The sequence below is a fragment of the Staurois parvus genome, unplaced genomic scaffold (assembly GCF_062004578.1).
Source record: "Staurois parvus isolate SC_StPar_1 unplaced genomic scaffold, SC_StPar_1.0 ptg000586l, whole genome shotgun sequence".
NCBI classification, from domain to species: Eukaryota; Metazoa; Chordata; class Amphibia; order Anura; family Ranidae; genus Staurois; species Staurois parvus.
This window is the reverse complement of record NW_028318382.1, coordinates 5,102,656-5,115,488: the sequence shown is the minus strand read 5'-3', so window position 1 is coordinate 5,115,488 and position 12,833 is coordinate 5,102,656. Positions and strand designations below refer to the sequence as shown.

Here is a 12,833-nt window from a genome sequence, read left to right as displayed (position 1 = left end):
ATGTAAATGTTTTGTAGTATTCATTAGTGAAGCCATCATTCCCTGGTGATTTATTTAAAGGTAGAGTGGTTATGACTTTTTCAATTTCTAAGGTTGAGATTGGTACCGATAGAGATTCGAGTTGAGAAGGGGTAATGTGGGCAAGATTGGTGTTATGCAGGAAGCGTTCAATGGAGGGAATCGTTGGTTGGGTTGTATTAGAGTCATCTTTTATGTTATATAGCTTCTGATAATATGTTGCAAAAGCGTTAGCAATATCTAGTGGATTTGTAAGAGGAGAACGTGTGATTGGATGCTGGATCATAGATATTTTGGTCTTAAGTCATTTTTGTTTAATGGTCTTAGCAAGAAGAGAGCTTGCTTTATTACCGAGCACATAAAATTTGGTCTTCGTTTTTTGGAGGTTGGTGTCATAAGAGTGGAGTAAGAGGGTGCGTAATTTGTTTCTATCTTGGTTTAGAATTGCTGAAATAGCAGGGTTAGGGTGTTTTTTGTTAATTTCCTCATTTAGGTTAATGGAGGTTAGAAGCTGGTCAATTTGTTGAGAGCGCTGTCTATTTATACGGGAGTTTAATTGTATGAGGATACCTCTCATGTAGGCCTTGTAAGTTTGCCAAAGTGTAGTAATTGAGATATCTGGAGTGGTGTTGGTAGCAAAAAACAATTTGTGGGCTTCTAAAATATGTTTCTGATTGTCCGGAAGTTTCAGGAGTGAAGAGTTGAGTCTCCAAATCGGTGGGAGCGCCGAGCGTCGATCGTCATCCAAGGATATACTGATTGGTGCGTGGTCTGACCAGGAAATGGTTCCAATGTTAGAGGAAGTCACTTGTTGTAATGTCCATTTATCAGTGATAAACATATCTATTCTGGAGTATGAAAGATGTGCTGGGGAGTAGTAGGTGTAGTCTCTCTCAGAGCCATGTTGGCATCTCCATATATCATACAAATCGTGATCATGTAGAAATTGATTAAAGGTATATTTAGTGGGTGGCTTCTTAGAGGATGAGTCCACGAGTGGGTTGCTCATAACGTTGAGGTCTCCGCCAAGTATGAGTTTGCCTTGTTTATGATCTGAGAGGGTCTTATAGAGCATTCGGTAAAATTGCATTTGGTTGTTGTTTGGGCCGTATACATTCACCAATGTGTGGATTATGTCATTTATCTGGCAAATGAGGATATAAAAGCATCCATGTGGGTCGGCTATTTTCAAGATGAATCGGAAAGGGAGAGAGTTATTAATGGCTATAATTACCCCGTTTTTCTTTTTAGGATTGGTTGCCATAAATATTTGTGAGAAATGGTGCAGGTGTAGTTTAGGCGTTTTTTCCGTGGCGAAGTGAGTCTCTTGTATAAAGAAAATGTCGGCTCGGGATTTCCGGGTTTCTTTAAGGAGCAGCGATCGCTTGAATGGAGAGTTTAGGCCTCTAACATTAAGAGATGTTATATTAATCATTTATATAAGTTTCTTCGTTGGAAATATAATGTCGGATTGTTGTTTTGGTAATCTCCTGAGAAAGGATAGTAATAGCATAGTCATAGTACCAGTAAGGCTCGAGTGGAGGTTTAGAGGAGGTGATCCATGTAGCCTCAAGGACAACACGATTGGAAGTAAGGAGGGTTAGCTGATGGTGCCGTAGGAAAAAATGAGAGGAAACGCAAGGGATACTAAAAATAGTTTTGCAAAAAATGCAAAGAGGCCAAGTAGCCAACATCGCTACTTTAGAGATGGGGGGTATAAACAGGCTTTGACCGCCTACAGGGTCATGCCACACGTAAACTTGGAGAGCGAACTTCATTAAATGTAGGCCGATCGCCAGAAGTGTAAGCATTGAAAAAATAACCCCCGGGGGAGAAGGAAAGATGTCAGCACCTGGAATGCTCTATGTAGCAGCTTGAGATGTCTCCATGCGTTGGGCAGAGTTTGAGGTGTTGTCATGTGTATCTGCAGGGAGAATGTTCCATGTCCTGAGCAGGTCTAAGCCTGCTTCCAGGTTCCTGACGGTGAATATTCTGCCTTGTCGTCGCACTATTAATTTAGTTGGGAAGCCCCATTGGTAGGCTATGCCATGATTCCTTAGGGCCTTAGTGATGGAAATCATTTTTTTTCTATTAAGGAGCGTGGCTTTGGAGAGGTCCGCATAGAGGCGTAGATTTGCATGTGATGGCGGGAGAGGTGGTGGGTTTCTAGCCGCAATCATAATTTTTTCTTTAACGTGGTAAAAATGCACCCAGATCAGTACATCTCTTGGAATAGATGCCGGTAAAAACGCTGGTTTGGGCAGTCGGTGGGCTCGATCAATCGCGAGCTCTAGATCTGGAAGTGTTGGTAGGAGTAGTTTGAAGTACTGCTGTATGTAGAGTAGCAGATTTTCGCTCGGCACTGATTCAGGGATCCCTCTGAATTTAATGTTGTTGCGATGCGAGCGATCTTCTAAGTCTGCTAATTTTAAATTGATTTGCTCGATATCAGATGAGTGATCTGCATGAGCGTCAATCAAATCGTTATGCGCTGTTATGATATCACCTAGACTGCTTTCAATATGGCATATTCTACGCTCTTGGTGCTGTACCACATTAGTTATTTGATTTAAAGACGCAAAAATGTAATTTTGCAGAGATTGACGGAGTGACGTCAGCAGGTGTTTCATGGACACCTCCGTTAGCGGCTGATCTGCTGCTGGAAATGCGTCTATATCTGGCAGGTTTAAAGTAGCGGGTGGAGGTGTGATATGTAGGGCTTGGTAGGAAATGTTAGGATCCTGGTCCAATCGTGGCCTAGATTTGGCAGGGCTGCTAGTTGTGGGTGACAGAGGGGGTGAGAACTCACCAGGGTCCCCTGGGTAGAGCGATTCTTGCAGCCTCGGATCCCTGTGCTGAGCCCTGTAGTCCTCCTCGTGGCTGCTTTCTCCCTGTATGTCTGTGCTGCGGCCGCCATCTTGGATTCCTTGCACAATAGCAGGGAAGAATTTCGTCAGCTTCCCTGGATGATCAGGGGCTCTCCTCCTGCGGGGCATGGTTGTCGGGATGTGGGCAGAGGTATGTGACAGTGCGGGGTGATTTATTTCCCCCGGGGCTGGTGTGTGCCGCGTTGTAGGTGGCGGGTGGACGGAGCTGTGATCAGAGCACGTCCATCCCGTAGCCGGCCGCGCATGCGCCCCCTATACTGCAGTTTTAGCGTTTAATAATTACATAGAAGCAATTTCTTGTTTTTTTTAAGAGCAAACATTTATTATATTGCAGCGTACCAATTCTTAGATGTAGTGGCTGGATTAGTTCCCTTTTTTAGGCTTTCTTTCTTTAATTTTATAAGGATAAAAAACCTCTTGCTATTCCTCTTTATGAAGTATTAGCTGGGGTTTGGCTTCAATTTGTTAGTGTATCTAAATCTGCTAGACTTATACATCTAACTCTTCCTTTCCCCAGACTGATAATGTTGCTCTCCAAAGTGCCCCTGGGGTGCTCTAATGCAGGTGGTGTGTTACTAGCAAGAACACCAGGTGAAAACAGAGGGAAAATAGTCTACTATTACCTTTCGGGTTTTGGGTTACCACTTCATACCGCATAATATGGTAGTTAAAACTGAAAAGGTATATTTGGGTACCAACCTCACTCCCTTCTATCACTCCATTTATGCGGCTAACTTCCCCCCTCTGTTCCATGCCACCTCTCAATCCTTAAAATCATGAGACTCTCTTCCCATATCTTTCCATGGACGGATCAACGTACTAACTATATTACCCAAGCTCCTGTACCTGTTTGAGACACTTCCGGTCCCTATCCCCATGCCCAAGTTGCGTTCTCTTCAGAAATCTTTTCTCTGCTTCATCTGCCACAACAAATCACATCGGATTGCTCATACTGTCCTTCTCTCTCCTCGATCCAGGGGGGGACTGGGGGCCCCGGACATTGTGTCATACTATTTAGCTACCCATCTCTGGACCCTTGTCTCATGGTCCTCCCAGAGCCTCCCTAATAAATAGACTGAGATTGAATCTCTACGACTCAGTCCGACGCACCCTTTTCCCTCCTTTGGTCTATGACCAACATCATTGACTTCTCTTCTTACAAACGTTTCCTTTTGGGACCCATGCAGTTCACATTGTCTATCCCTTTTGGAGAGAGGTCCTTACCCTATTGCGTTAACTTTTGCGTGCTCCTGTTCCTTTTGAGCCCCCTTACTTTTTGCTGGGTCTACCTTTTTCGGGCCTCTCTAAACATGCACGGAAACTTTCCACCCACATTTTGACGGCGGCCAGGAGATTCATTTCCATGCATTGGCTTTCTTCTATACCCCCCATGTTACTGGAATTGACTAAGGTTATAGCAGAGATTAGAAAGTTGGAGTACGTAACTGCTTTACACGCTGCTTCTATTCCTGCGTTTGAAGCAGTTTGGGACCCATTGGATACTTATAATGCTAACTTGTCTGCTCAGATTGTTTGTAATTGATTGCCACTCCACTGTTTTGTATTGACATTGTATGTACTTATGAACCCCTCATAAAAGAGCTTGTTTTCTGGCTTTCTCTCCTTTTCCTCTTTTATTTTATGTTTACCTATGCGACTTGTTTGTTGTAATGTTTGAAAACCAATAAAAAGTTAATCATAAAAAAAAAAAAAAAACTGAAAAGGTGTCATTGTTCCATGGTCAGAATTTTCCAGAGGTATTTACCCACATACAGGGCTTTTTATTCTCAGACAATAGGTGCAGGTACTACCCCCTTCCAAGTCATCCCTTGTCTCTGCCACTAACCCACCTCTGAGCACTGCCACTTTGTTCCAACCTGTACCTACCTCCCAGTACCGCCCTTTTAAAGAATACAGAACTAATTATCATTTTTGGTGATAACCAATTTATATGGAATGTGTTAATGATAACAAATAAATAGATCCCCATGCAGCTAGTAACAGTAAAAACCCAGCAACAATAGTTCCCCAGCAAAAATATCCCCCATACGCACCAATAGTTCCACCCCAACAACAGTAGACCCACGTCAGAAACAACAGATCTTCCAGCAGTCAGCATCTCAACATCAGACCCCCCCACCAGCACCAATAGACTTCATGCAACAATGGATCCCCTCAGTGACAACATATCCCCTAGCAGCCAGAATCGGTAGACCCTCCAGCACACCCCAGTACCCCAGCCTTTACATACATTCAGTGCTGGAGGTGCCGGAACTGCATTCCCCTGTGTTCCCGCTGAAAAAAAGCGGTGCCCACATCTCTGTAGAGAACCTATGTTTTTAACTCTAATAACTTGCAAAGAGATTAGTTTGGATCTGTTTCTGGCTTTAAGACAATTTAACATATATCTTTTGCAGGATCACTGCTATTACCAGGGACGTGTGAAGAATGACAACAACTCCCAAGTCAGCCTCAGTGTGTGCCATGGGTTAAGGTAAGATATAGGAGAAAACAATGAGGGAAGGTGTGATGCAATTACTGTCACTAGAAGATTATACAGCTGTGCTCAAAAGTTTGCATACCCTGGCAGAGATGGTGAGATATTTTATTTAATGATTGTGACCATAAGAAGCCATTTATTATCACATAGTTGTTTGACTCTTTTTTAACTCGTAATGATAACAGAAATCTCCCAAATGGCCCTGATCAAGAGTTTACATACTCTGGAATGCTTGGCCTTCGTACAGACATGCAAGGTGACACACACAGGTTAAAATGGCAATTAAAGGTTAATTTCCCACATCTGTGGCCTTTTAAATTGCAATTGGTGTCTGGGTATAAATAGTCAATGAGTTTGTTAGCTCTCAGGTGGATGTACTGAGCAGGCTAAATAATGAGCCATAGGCATAGAACTGTCAAAAGACCTGCGTAGCAAGTAAATTGAACTTTATAAAGAAGGAAAAGGATATAAAAAAGATCTCCAAAGCCTTTAATATGCATGTCAGTACTGTTCAATCACTTATTAAGAAGTGGAAAATTCAGTGAGCTCTTTATACCAAGCCAAGGCCAGGTAGACCAAGAATAATTGCAGCCACGAATTCCAGAAGAATTATTGGAGATAAAAAGAAAACCCCACAGGTAACCTCAGGAGAAATACAGGCTGCTCTGGAAAAAGATGGTGGCTGCATGGTTGAAATGCTAGAAAGAAGCCTTTACTGCACCAATGCCACAAAAAGCCTGGTGTGTCCGACAACACCTTAACATACCCCTTTGAAGTTAGGACAAAACTGCTCAAATCTAGACCATTGAAATGTTTGGTTATATAGTTATCAGCTTTGTAGGTAATACAATTTTGTTTTCTACTTCAGTGGTTGTTCTGAAAATGTTATAGATACACTATATTGCCAAAAGTATTGGGATACCCCTCATTGCATTCAGGTGTTCCAATCACCTCCATGGCCACAGGTGTATAAAATCAAGCACCTAGGCATGCACACTGCTTCTACAAACATTTGTGAAAGAATGAGTCGCTCTCAGGAGCTCTGTGAATTCAAGCATGGTACCATGATAGGTTGCCACCTGTGCAGTAAGTCCATCCGTGACATTTCCTTGCTACTAAATATTCCACGGTCACCTGTTAGTGTTATTATAACAAAGTGGAAGCAACTGGGAACAATAGCAACTCAGCCGTTAAGTGGTAGGCCATGTAAAATGACAGAGCAGGCTCAGCATATGCTGAAGGTCACAGTGCACAGAAGTCGCCAACTGTCTGCAGAGTCAAAAACTAATGACCTCCAAACTTCATGTGGCCTTCAGATTAGCACAACAACAGTGCATAGAGAGCTTCCTGGAATGGGTTTCCATGGCCAAGCAGCTGCATCCAAGCCTTATATCACCAAGCGCAATGCAAAGCGGCAGATGCAGTGGTGTAAAGCACGCCGCCACTGGACTCTAGAGCAGTGGAGATGTGTTCCCTGGAGTGACCAATCATGCTTCTCTGTCTGGCAATCTGATGGACGTGTCTGGGATAGATGGTTGCCAGTAGAACGGAACTTGCCTGACTGCATTGTGCCAAGTGTAAAGTTTGGTGGAGGGGGGATTATGCTCCTAACTTTGTGGGAACAGTTTGGAGATGGCCCCTTCCTGTTCCAACATGACTGCGCACCAGTGCACAAAGCAAGGTCCATAAAGCCATGAATGCGCGAGTTTGGGGTGGAGGAACTTGACTGGCATGCACAGAGTCCTGACCTCAACCCAATAGAACACCTTTGGGATGAATTAAAGTGGAGACTGCGAGCCAGGCCTTCTTGTCTGACATCAGTGCCTGACTTCACAAATGCACTTCTGGAAGAATGGTCAAACATTCCCATAGACACACTCCTAAACCTTGTGGACAGCCTTCCCAGAAGAGTTGAAGCTGTTATAGCTGCAAAGGGTGGGCCAACTCAATATTGATATTCATACCACTCCAAACCACTGACAATATACTAAATAAATAAATATACCCCAGTAGCATAAATCCACCTTCACCCTTGAAGTTGTCAAATTGATAATCAAAAAATGCCACTCAATATAAATAATAAATCAAAAACATACAAGATCCAAAAAAATCAAAAATCAAAATATGTCCAAAATTTTAAAGTCCAAAACTATAACCCCAGTGTTAGTAGTTGTCATATATGTGATTCCACACAGTAATCTCAATATTAGAGCCTCCCACAGGCTTGCACAATCAAAATCACCTCAAAGAAAAAGAAAAGAAAAAACATAGTGCATTATCCTTTTACATAAAAAAAACTTTGTGTGAATACACTCCACAAAAAACACTATTACACTATTATATTCCCCATATATTTTGGCAATTTGGTGGAGTATGGTGTAAGGAGGACTATGGAGCTGACTTGCTGATGGATCCTGAGGATAGAAGGAGAGAGGGATAACCATAAGGATCCTTTTCGAGGGCTATAGAACTTCCATTGCTATTTGGATAAGGCTTAATTATTTTGTTGCTCTGGTAAGAGTATTTATTCCTTACTTTAATAGAAGTGAACACGGTTTTTCACCTGTGTGGCACAACGCATGTTTCACTTATACACTTGCACTCTAATCACTATAGAGGATTCACAAGTGTGTTTTTTGTGGAGTGCATTCACTCATAGTTTATTTATATAAAAGGATAATGCACTATGTTTTTTCTTTTCTTTTTCTTGGAGGTGATTTTGATCGTGCAAGCCTGTGGGAGGCTCTAATATTGAGATTACTGTGTGGAATCACATATGTGACAACTACAAACACTGGGGTTATAGTTTTGGACTTTAGAATTTTGGACATATTTTGATTTTTAATTTTTTTGGATTTTGTATGTTTTTGATTTATTATTTATATTGAGTGGCATTTTTTGATTATCAACTCAATATTGAACCCTACGGACTAAGACTGGGATGCCATTAAAGTTCATATGCGTGTAAAGGCAGGCATCCCAATACTTTTGGCAATATAGTGTAACTCCTATCTTTCTAATGATTAGTGGTTCCAATGATAACTACTGCAGTAGGGAATAGACACAAAAAGATACACTCTGCATCTTTCCAAATACCTGCTTTGTTTATTCAGTGCAATTTACATTTTTTTGTACACACGCTTATGTATGTATCAAATGAATATTACAAGTGTACTTTTATGGTAAAAAGGGGAGCTACATAGGCATGCTAATGTAAAATCAGGACTCAAAAGAATGCAAACATAATCAAACGTTATTAGTGCACAGTGTTCAATACATAGACAAATCATACAAAATAGATTACAGTTTTATACATAATTTACAATTTCTTTTACAGTGGTTTTATCATGACTCAAGAACAGCAGCTGTTGATTGAACCTTTGAAGACAGAGAGTGGTGCACATGCTGTGTATACTTATCAAGCCCAGGAGGTTCCCAAAACCTGTGGTGTGGACCATACCATGTACAATGATTCCATACAGACCAAGATATTATTTTCCACAAGCAATGATGAGGTAGGAAACATACTATATGCTCTACATTCATAAGGCAAAACTGATAATAGAATGCATCTTTCATTCACTAAACTAGAAAAACTGAACTCTATTTGGTGGCTCATTCATCACCACACAGTCAAGTTATAGAGTTCTGACATGACAGTGATTTAGTGAAAGTAAAGATTTTATCTTTTTTATTCACAAGCTTTATAATATCTGCATAGACTCATAGGATGGATCTCATGGCTTGGCCATAAATGGGCCCTTTACTGCCTCCAAGCCATAATCCATGTCACATTGGAGTAAGGGTTCAGGAGCAAAAGGACTTCCTTGGGGAACAATATCTGATAACTGGTGTCATTACCATTCATTACGGCTCACAGAAACTTTCCAGCTTAATGGCAGTAGGCTGAACTTTCTTAGTTCTGAATGAGAAAAAAGAAGTGCCAGTCCCATTTATTTTAGGTAGGCTGCCTGGTATAAAAATAGGAGCATGTCCCAGTGCTACACAGGATGGGTGGATATATCTTGATTGGTGTTTGTAGGAAGATATCTGCCTGTCTATTGCCAGCATTTGATCTGTGCTTATTCCAGTAAAATTACTTATTAGACTTGTTTTACACTTCTGAATTATCGACTACACTTTAATGACTATACTTTCTCTTTTACAGAAAAATGCATTCCTCAAGTCAAGAAAATACATTGAGCTGTATATGGTTGCTGATAATTCCATGGTAAGATAACAATATATAGTAAATTATACTTATCTACTACTAATTGCACAGGGAATGCACTACGCAAATATTGCATAGGTGGTATATAAATTAAACTAGTGTAATAATCCCAGAAAAAAATATTTGAAAAATTACTATAAAAGATCTAATGAGAACCTACAGGAAACTGGTTAAGGCTAATGGCACAATTCCACCATTTAGTGCCAAACCATATACTTAAAATAAATTTTCATCAAATACCAGGATGTACATTGCCAAGAGCAAACAGTAAAACTCCAAAAGGTCCCTATTTTACCTCTTTTAGGACCAATCCATCTGTCCCTCAAGAGGAAAGATGGCACACTGAAAATAAAAGCCCCTGTTACGAGTTTATAAATTCAAACGATGCACAGGTCAAACACCTAAACCTCCACCCTATCATCTGTCCCTCACTTCTTCACAGATGTCCCTTTTTTGGATCTGGTGAATAGACCTCTTTAAATCAAATGTGCCTTTTAACTCATCATGTAAATATCAAACATGTTATATTACCTTAAACATTTCATCCAACCCCTAAATTATTGCTCCTGTTATTTTTAAAAGCCAGCACAAAAATACTTAGTGATTGAAAAAAAGCAATATTTTTAATAATATTTTGTGTATCAGTTCATTAAAGTCCACATAACTAGGAGTATGGTAGAAGTGTGTCCTTTGCTTCCATACATTTCTAGAACTGGTGTCCCTCTTTCTAGCCTTGGAATTGTTGGAGGCATGAAGTAGGTTCAGATACAAATTGGCTGGCATATTAGAAGTACAATTCCTAAAAAGAGAAAACACTTGAATAGCAGAGCACTTTAAAATTGAACAGGATAACTCCCTGCAAGTTTTGCAATAGTAAGTATCTACCATCTAGATTTAATTCTTCGCATAGGTGACTAAGATAGGATTCTTAAAAGGAGACATGAGGATTTATGTATTAAATGCTTGTCCAGAATGATCTCAATAAGGAATTTGTTTTCTAGTATTCTGAAATGTCCAGGCTTTATCCACGTTTCCCCCAAATGTACTTCTCTCTTTGTAGGACATGTCCTCCCATTGCTTGTTCCTGTAATGGGAAACAGCTTTATTTACCCCTGGGAACATTATTACCAGGATTGTAAAATGCTTGCAGGGGCAGCTGCTGGGAACTCAGGTACTACTGATATAGAGATGCCAGTGGACATTTAGGAGTCAGTGAGACAGTGCAGTGAGACAGTGAGGGATAGAGAGAGATGGGGATAGGTGGAGTTTTGTAGATCAACAGCCCGGGCTAACAAAGCTGATTAGGATTTCAGTATAGAAAAGGCACTGTGTTGTCAGCCTAAACAGGAGCACACTGGACTTCTGGCAGATTATCAGGTATTTTTCTATTCTTGTAAGATTATTAATAAAAAAACATGAGGAAATATGCATGTATTGGAGAGATGCAAAATTTTTTGTCCTTTCATACGCTTTAGGTTCTCTCTAAGGTGATTGTTCAAAAAGATGTTGTTGTGAATGAGATTTGATTTCATATTTCCTTGTACCTACATACTTGATACCATGGTATTGAAAAAGCAGTGGATTTTACAATCAACAAACTTTTACTGGTGGTGAATAAGTTACTATATATTAAAACACATTCACCAGAAGGACACCTGCACTGTGATAGGGACAACTTTAAAAGGGAATAATGTAGTACACCACTGGTGCAAGCAGCAGTCTTCCCCAGACCAATTCTCTTTCTATCCTAGTGATACTAACTAAATCAGGCTATGAATCACTGTGATGACCCCACAGTGTCCAGTGGGACAAATGGTTGCTGACTAATCTTCAGGCAAGGTAACAACCTCATCTCTTGCCATTCATACATATAGCCATCTAAGACAAGGTTCCTAAATTTTATGATAATGCTTTAGTTTTTATGTGTATTGAGCTAGCTGACCACAGAACAAATTTCTGGCAACTGATAATGAGAGCTCCATAGACCACGGGTGAAGAAAGGAAAAGTGTTGCCAATAACAATAAATCCGATTTCAGATGTCATTTCTCTCCAGTTTTTATAGTTTGACACAACAATGCCTGAGAAAATGTTAGCACCACTAATGCATGACATTGTTTCTTCTAGTATATCAAGTACAATCGTAGCAAAAGAGAGCTACGGGAACGAATATTTGGAATTGTTAATTTTGTTAACTTGGTAAGTAGCTGCACAATCAAGAAATCCTTATCCTTGTAACAGCTAATGTGGGCTGGCTGATTTGTAATCTCCCGCCACAGTGGTCTTCCTAGAATGTACAATGGAAGAAACTGCAACACCAATTAATATTATCAGGATATTTGTCTAGTTTGAGATATCATATTAAATGCTTTTTACAAGTTATACCAAATGTATGTTCGATTTGTAAAGTTGTTTTTTTTACACTGAATCCGAACTCGAGAGCTTTTTGTTTTTGATAGTAAAAAAGAGTTAACAATTGTGTTCTTATTTATGTTGTAATTTCTGTTTTATGCATAGATTTTCTCATGCTTTCTGTTCGTACAACACCCATACAAGAAATTGAGGGTATGGTTGTCAAAGAGATAGAATGACAAAAACTGCTAATAAAACATTATCAGAGAGGTTTCCCACCACTTCACGTCCTCACAGGTGGTGATGGGCAATATCCCCAGTAGGGACACAGACAGCAAGAAAATTTAACAGAGGCTCTACCCCCCTCACCCTATTCCATCCATAAAAAAGTAAAATATGATGACTGGATTGTGACTTTAGAAATACATTTTTGGGCTTAAAGGTACCCATGCGCAAGAGATTCTATACATTTAATCAGGAATATCATAGAGATTGTCCATGTTTGTGAACACCATGTGACCATCAAACCCATCCTTCTCCAAAACCATGGATGTTAGTAAGGAGTTACCACCTTCACATTCCTCCATTTTCAGCTATAACAGTCTCCACTTTTCTTTAAAGGATTTCCACAAAACTTCAAAGTGTGTCTGTTGGTATTTGTGCCCATTCACGCAAAAAAAAAAATTTATGAGACTAAGTACTGGTTGTGAATGCGAAGACGAGGCTCACAAAAAGTAATTCCAGTTCATCCCCATGATGTTCAGTAGGGTTGAGGTCAGAGCTCTGTGCAGGTTATTCAAGTTTCTTCAAGTCAGACCAGGGACGCACTGCCAACTCATGGGGCCC

At 40.4% G+C, this 12,833-nt stretch overlaps 1 protein-coding gene across 1 annotated transcript in view; it reads left to right on the top strand.

Annotated features, from left to right (window-relative positions):
* The window catches only part of LOC149450057 (zinc metalloproteinase-disintegrin-like VAP1), a 72,070-nt gene that overhangs the window by 27,793 nt on the left and 31,444 nt on the right, over positions 1-12,833 (top strand). The window contains exons 5-8 of the mRNA XM_089692490.1: positions 5,324-5,400; positions 8,744-8,921; positions 9,575-9,637; positions 11,763-11,834. Coding sequence (XP_089548616.1) covers positions 5,324-5,400; positions 8,744-8,921; positions 9,575-9,637; positions 11,763-11,834 — 390 coding nt within the window. The remainder of the gene's footprint in view (positions 1-5,323; positions 5,401-8,743; positions 8,922-9,574; positions 9,638-11,762; positions 11,835-12,833) is intronic.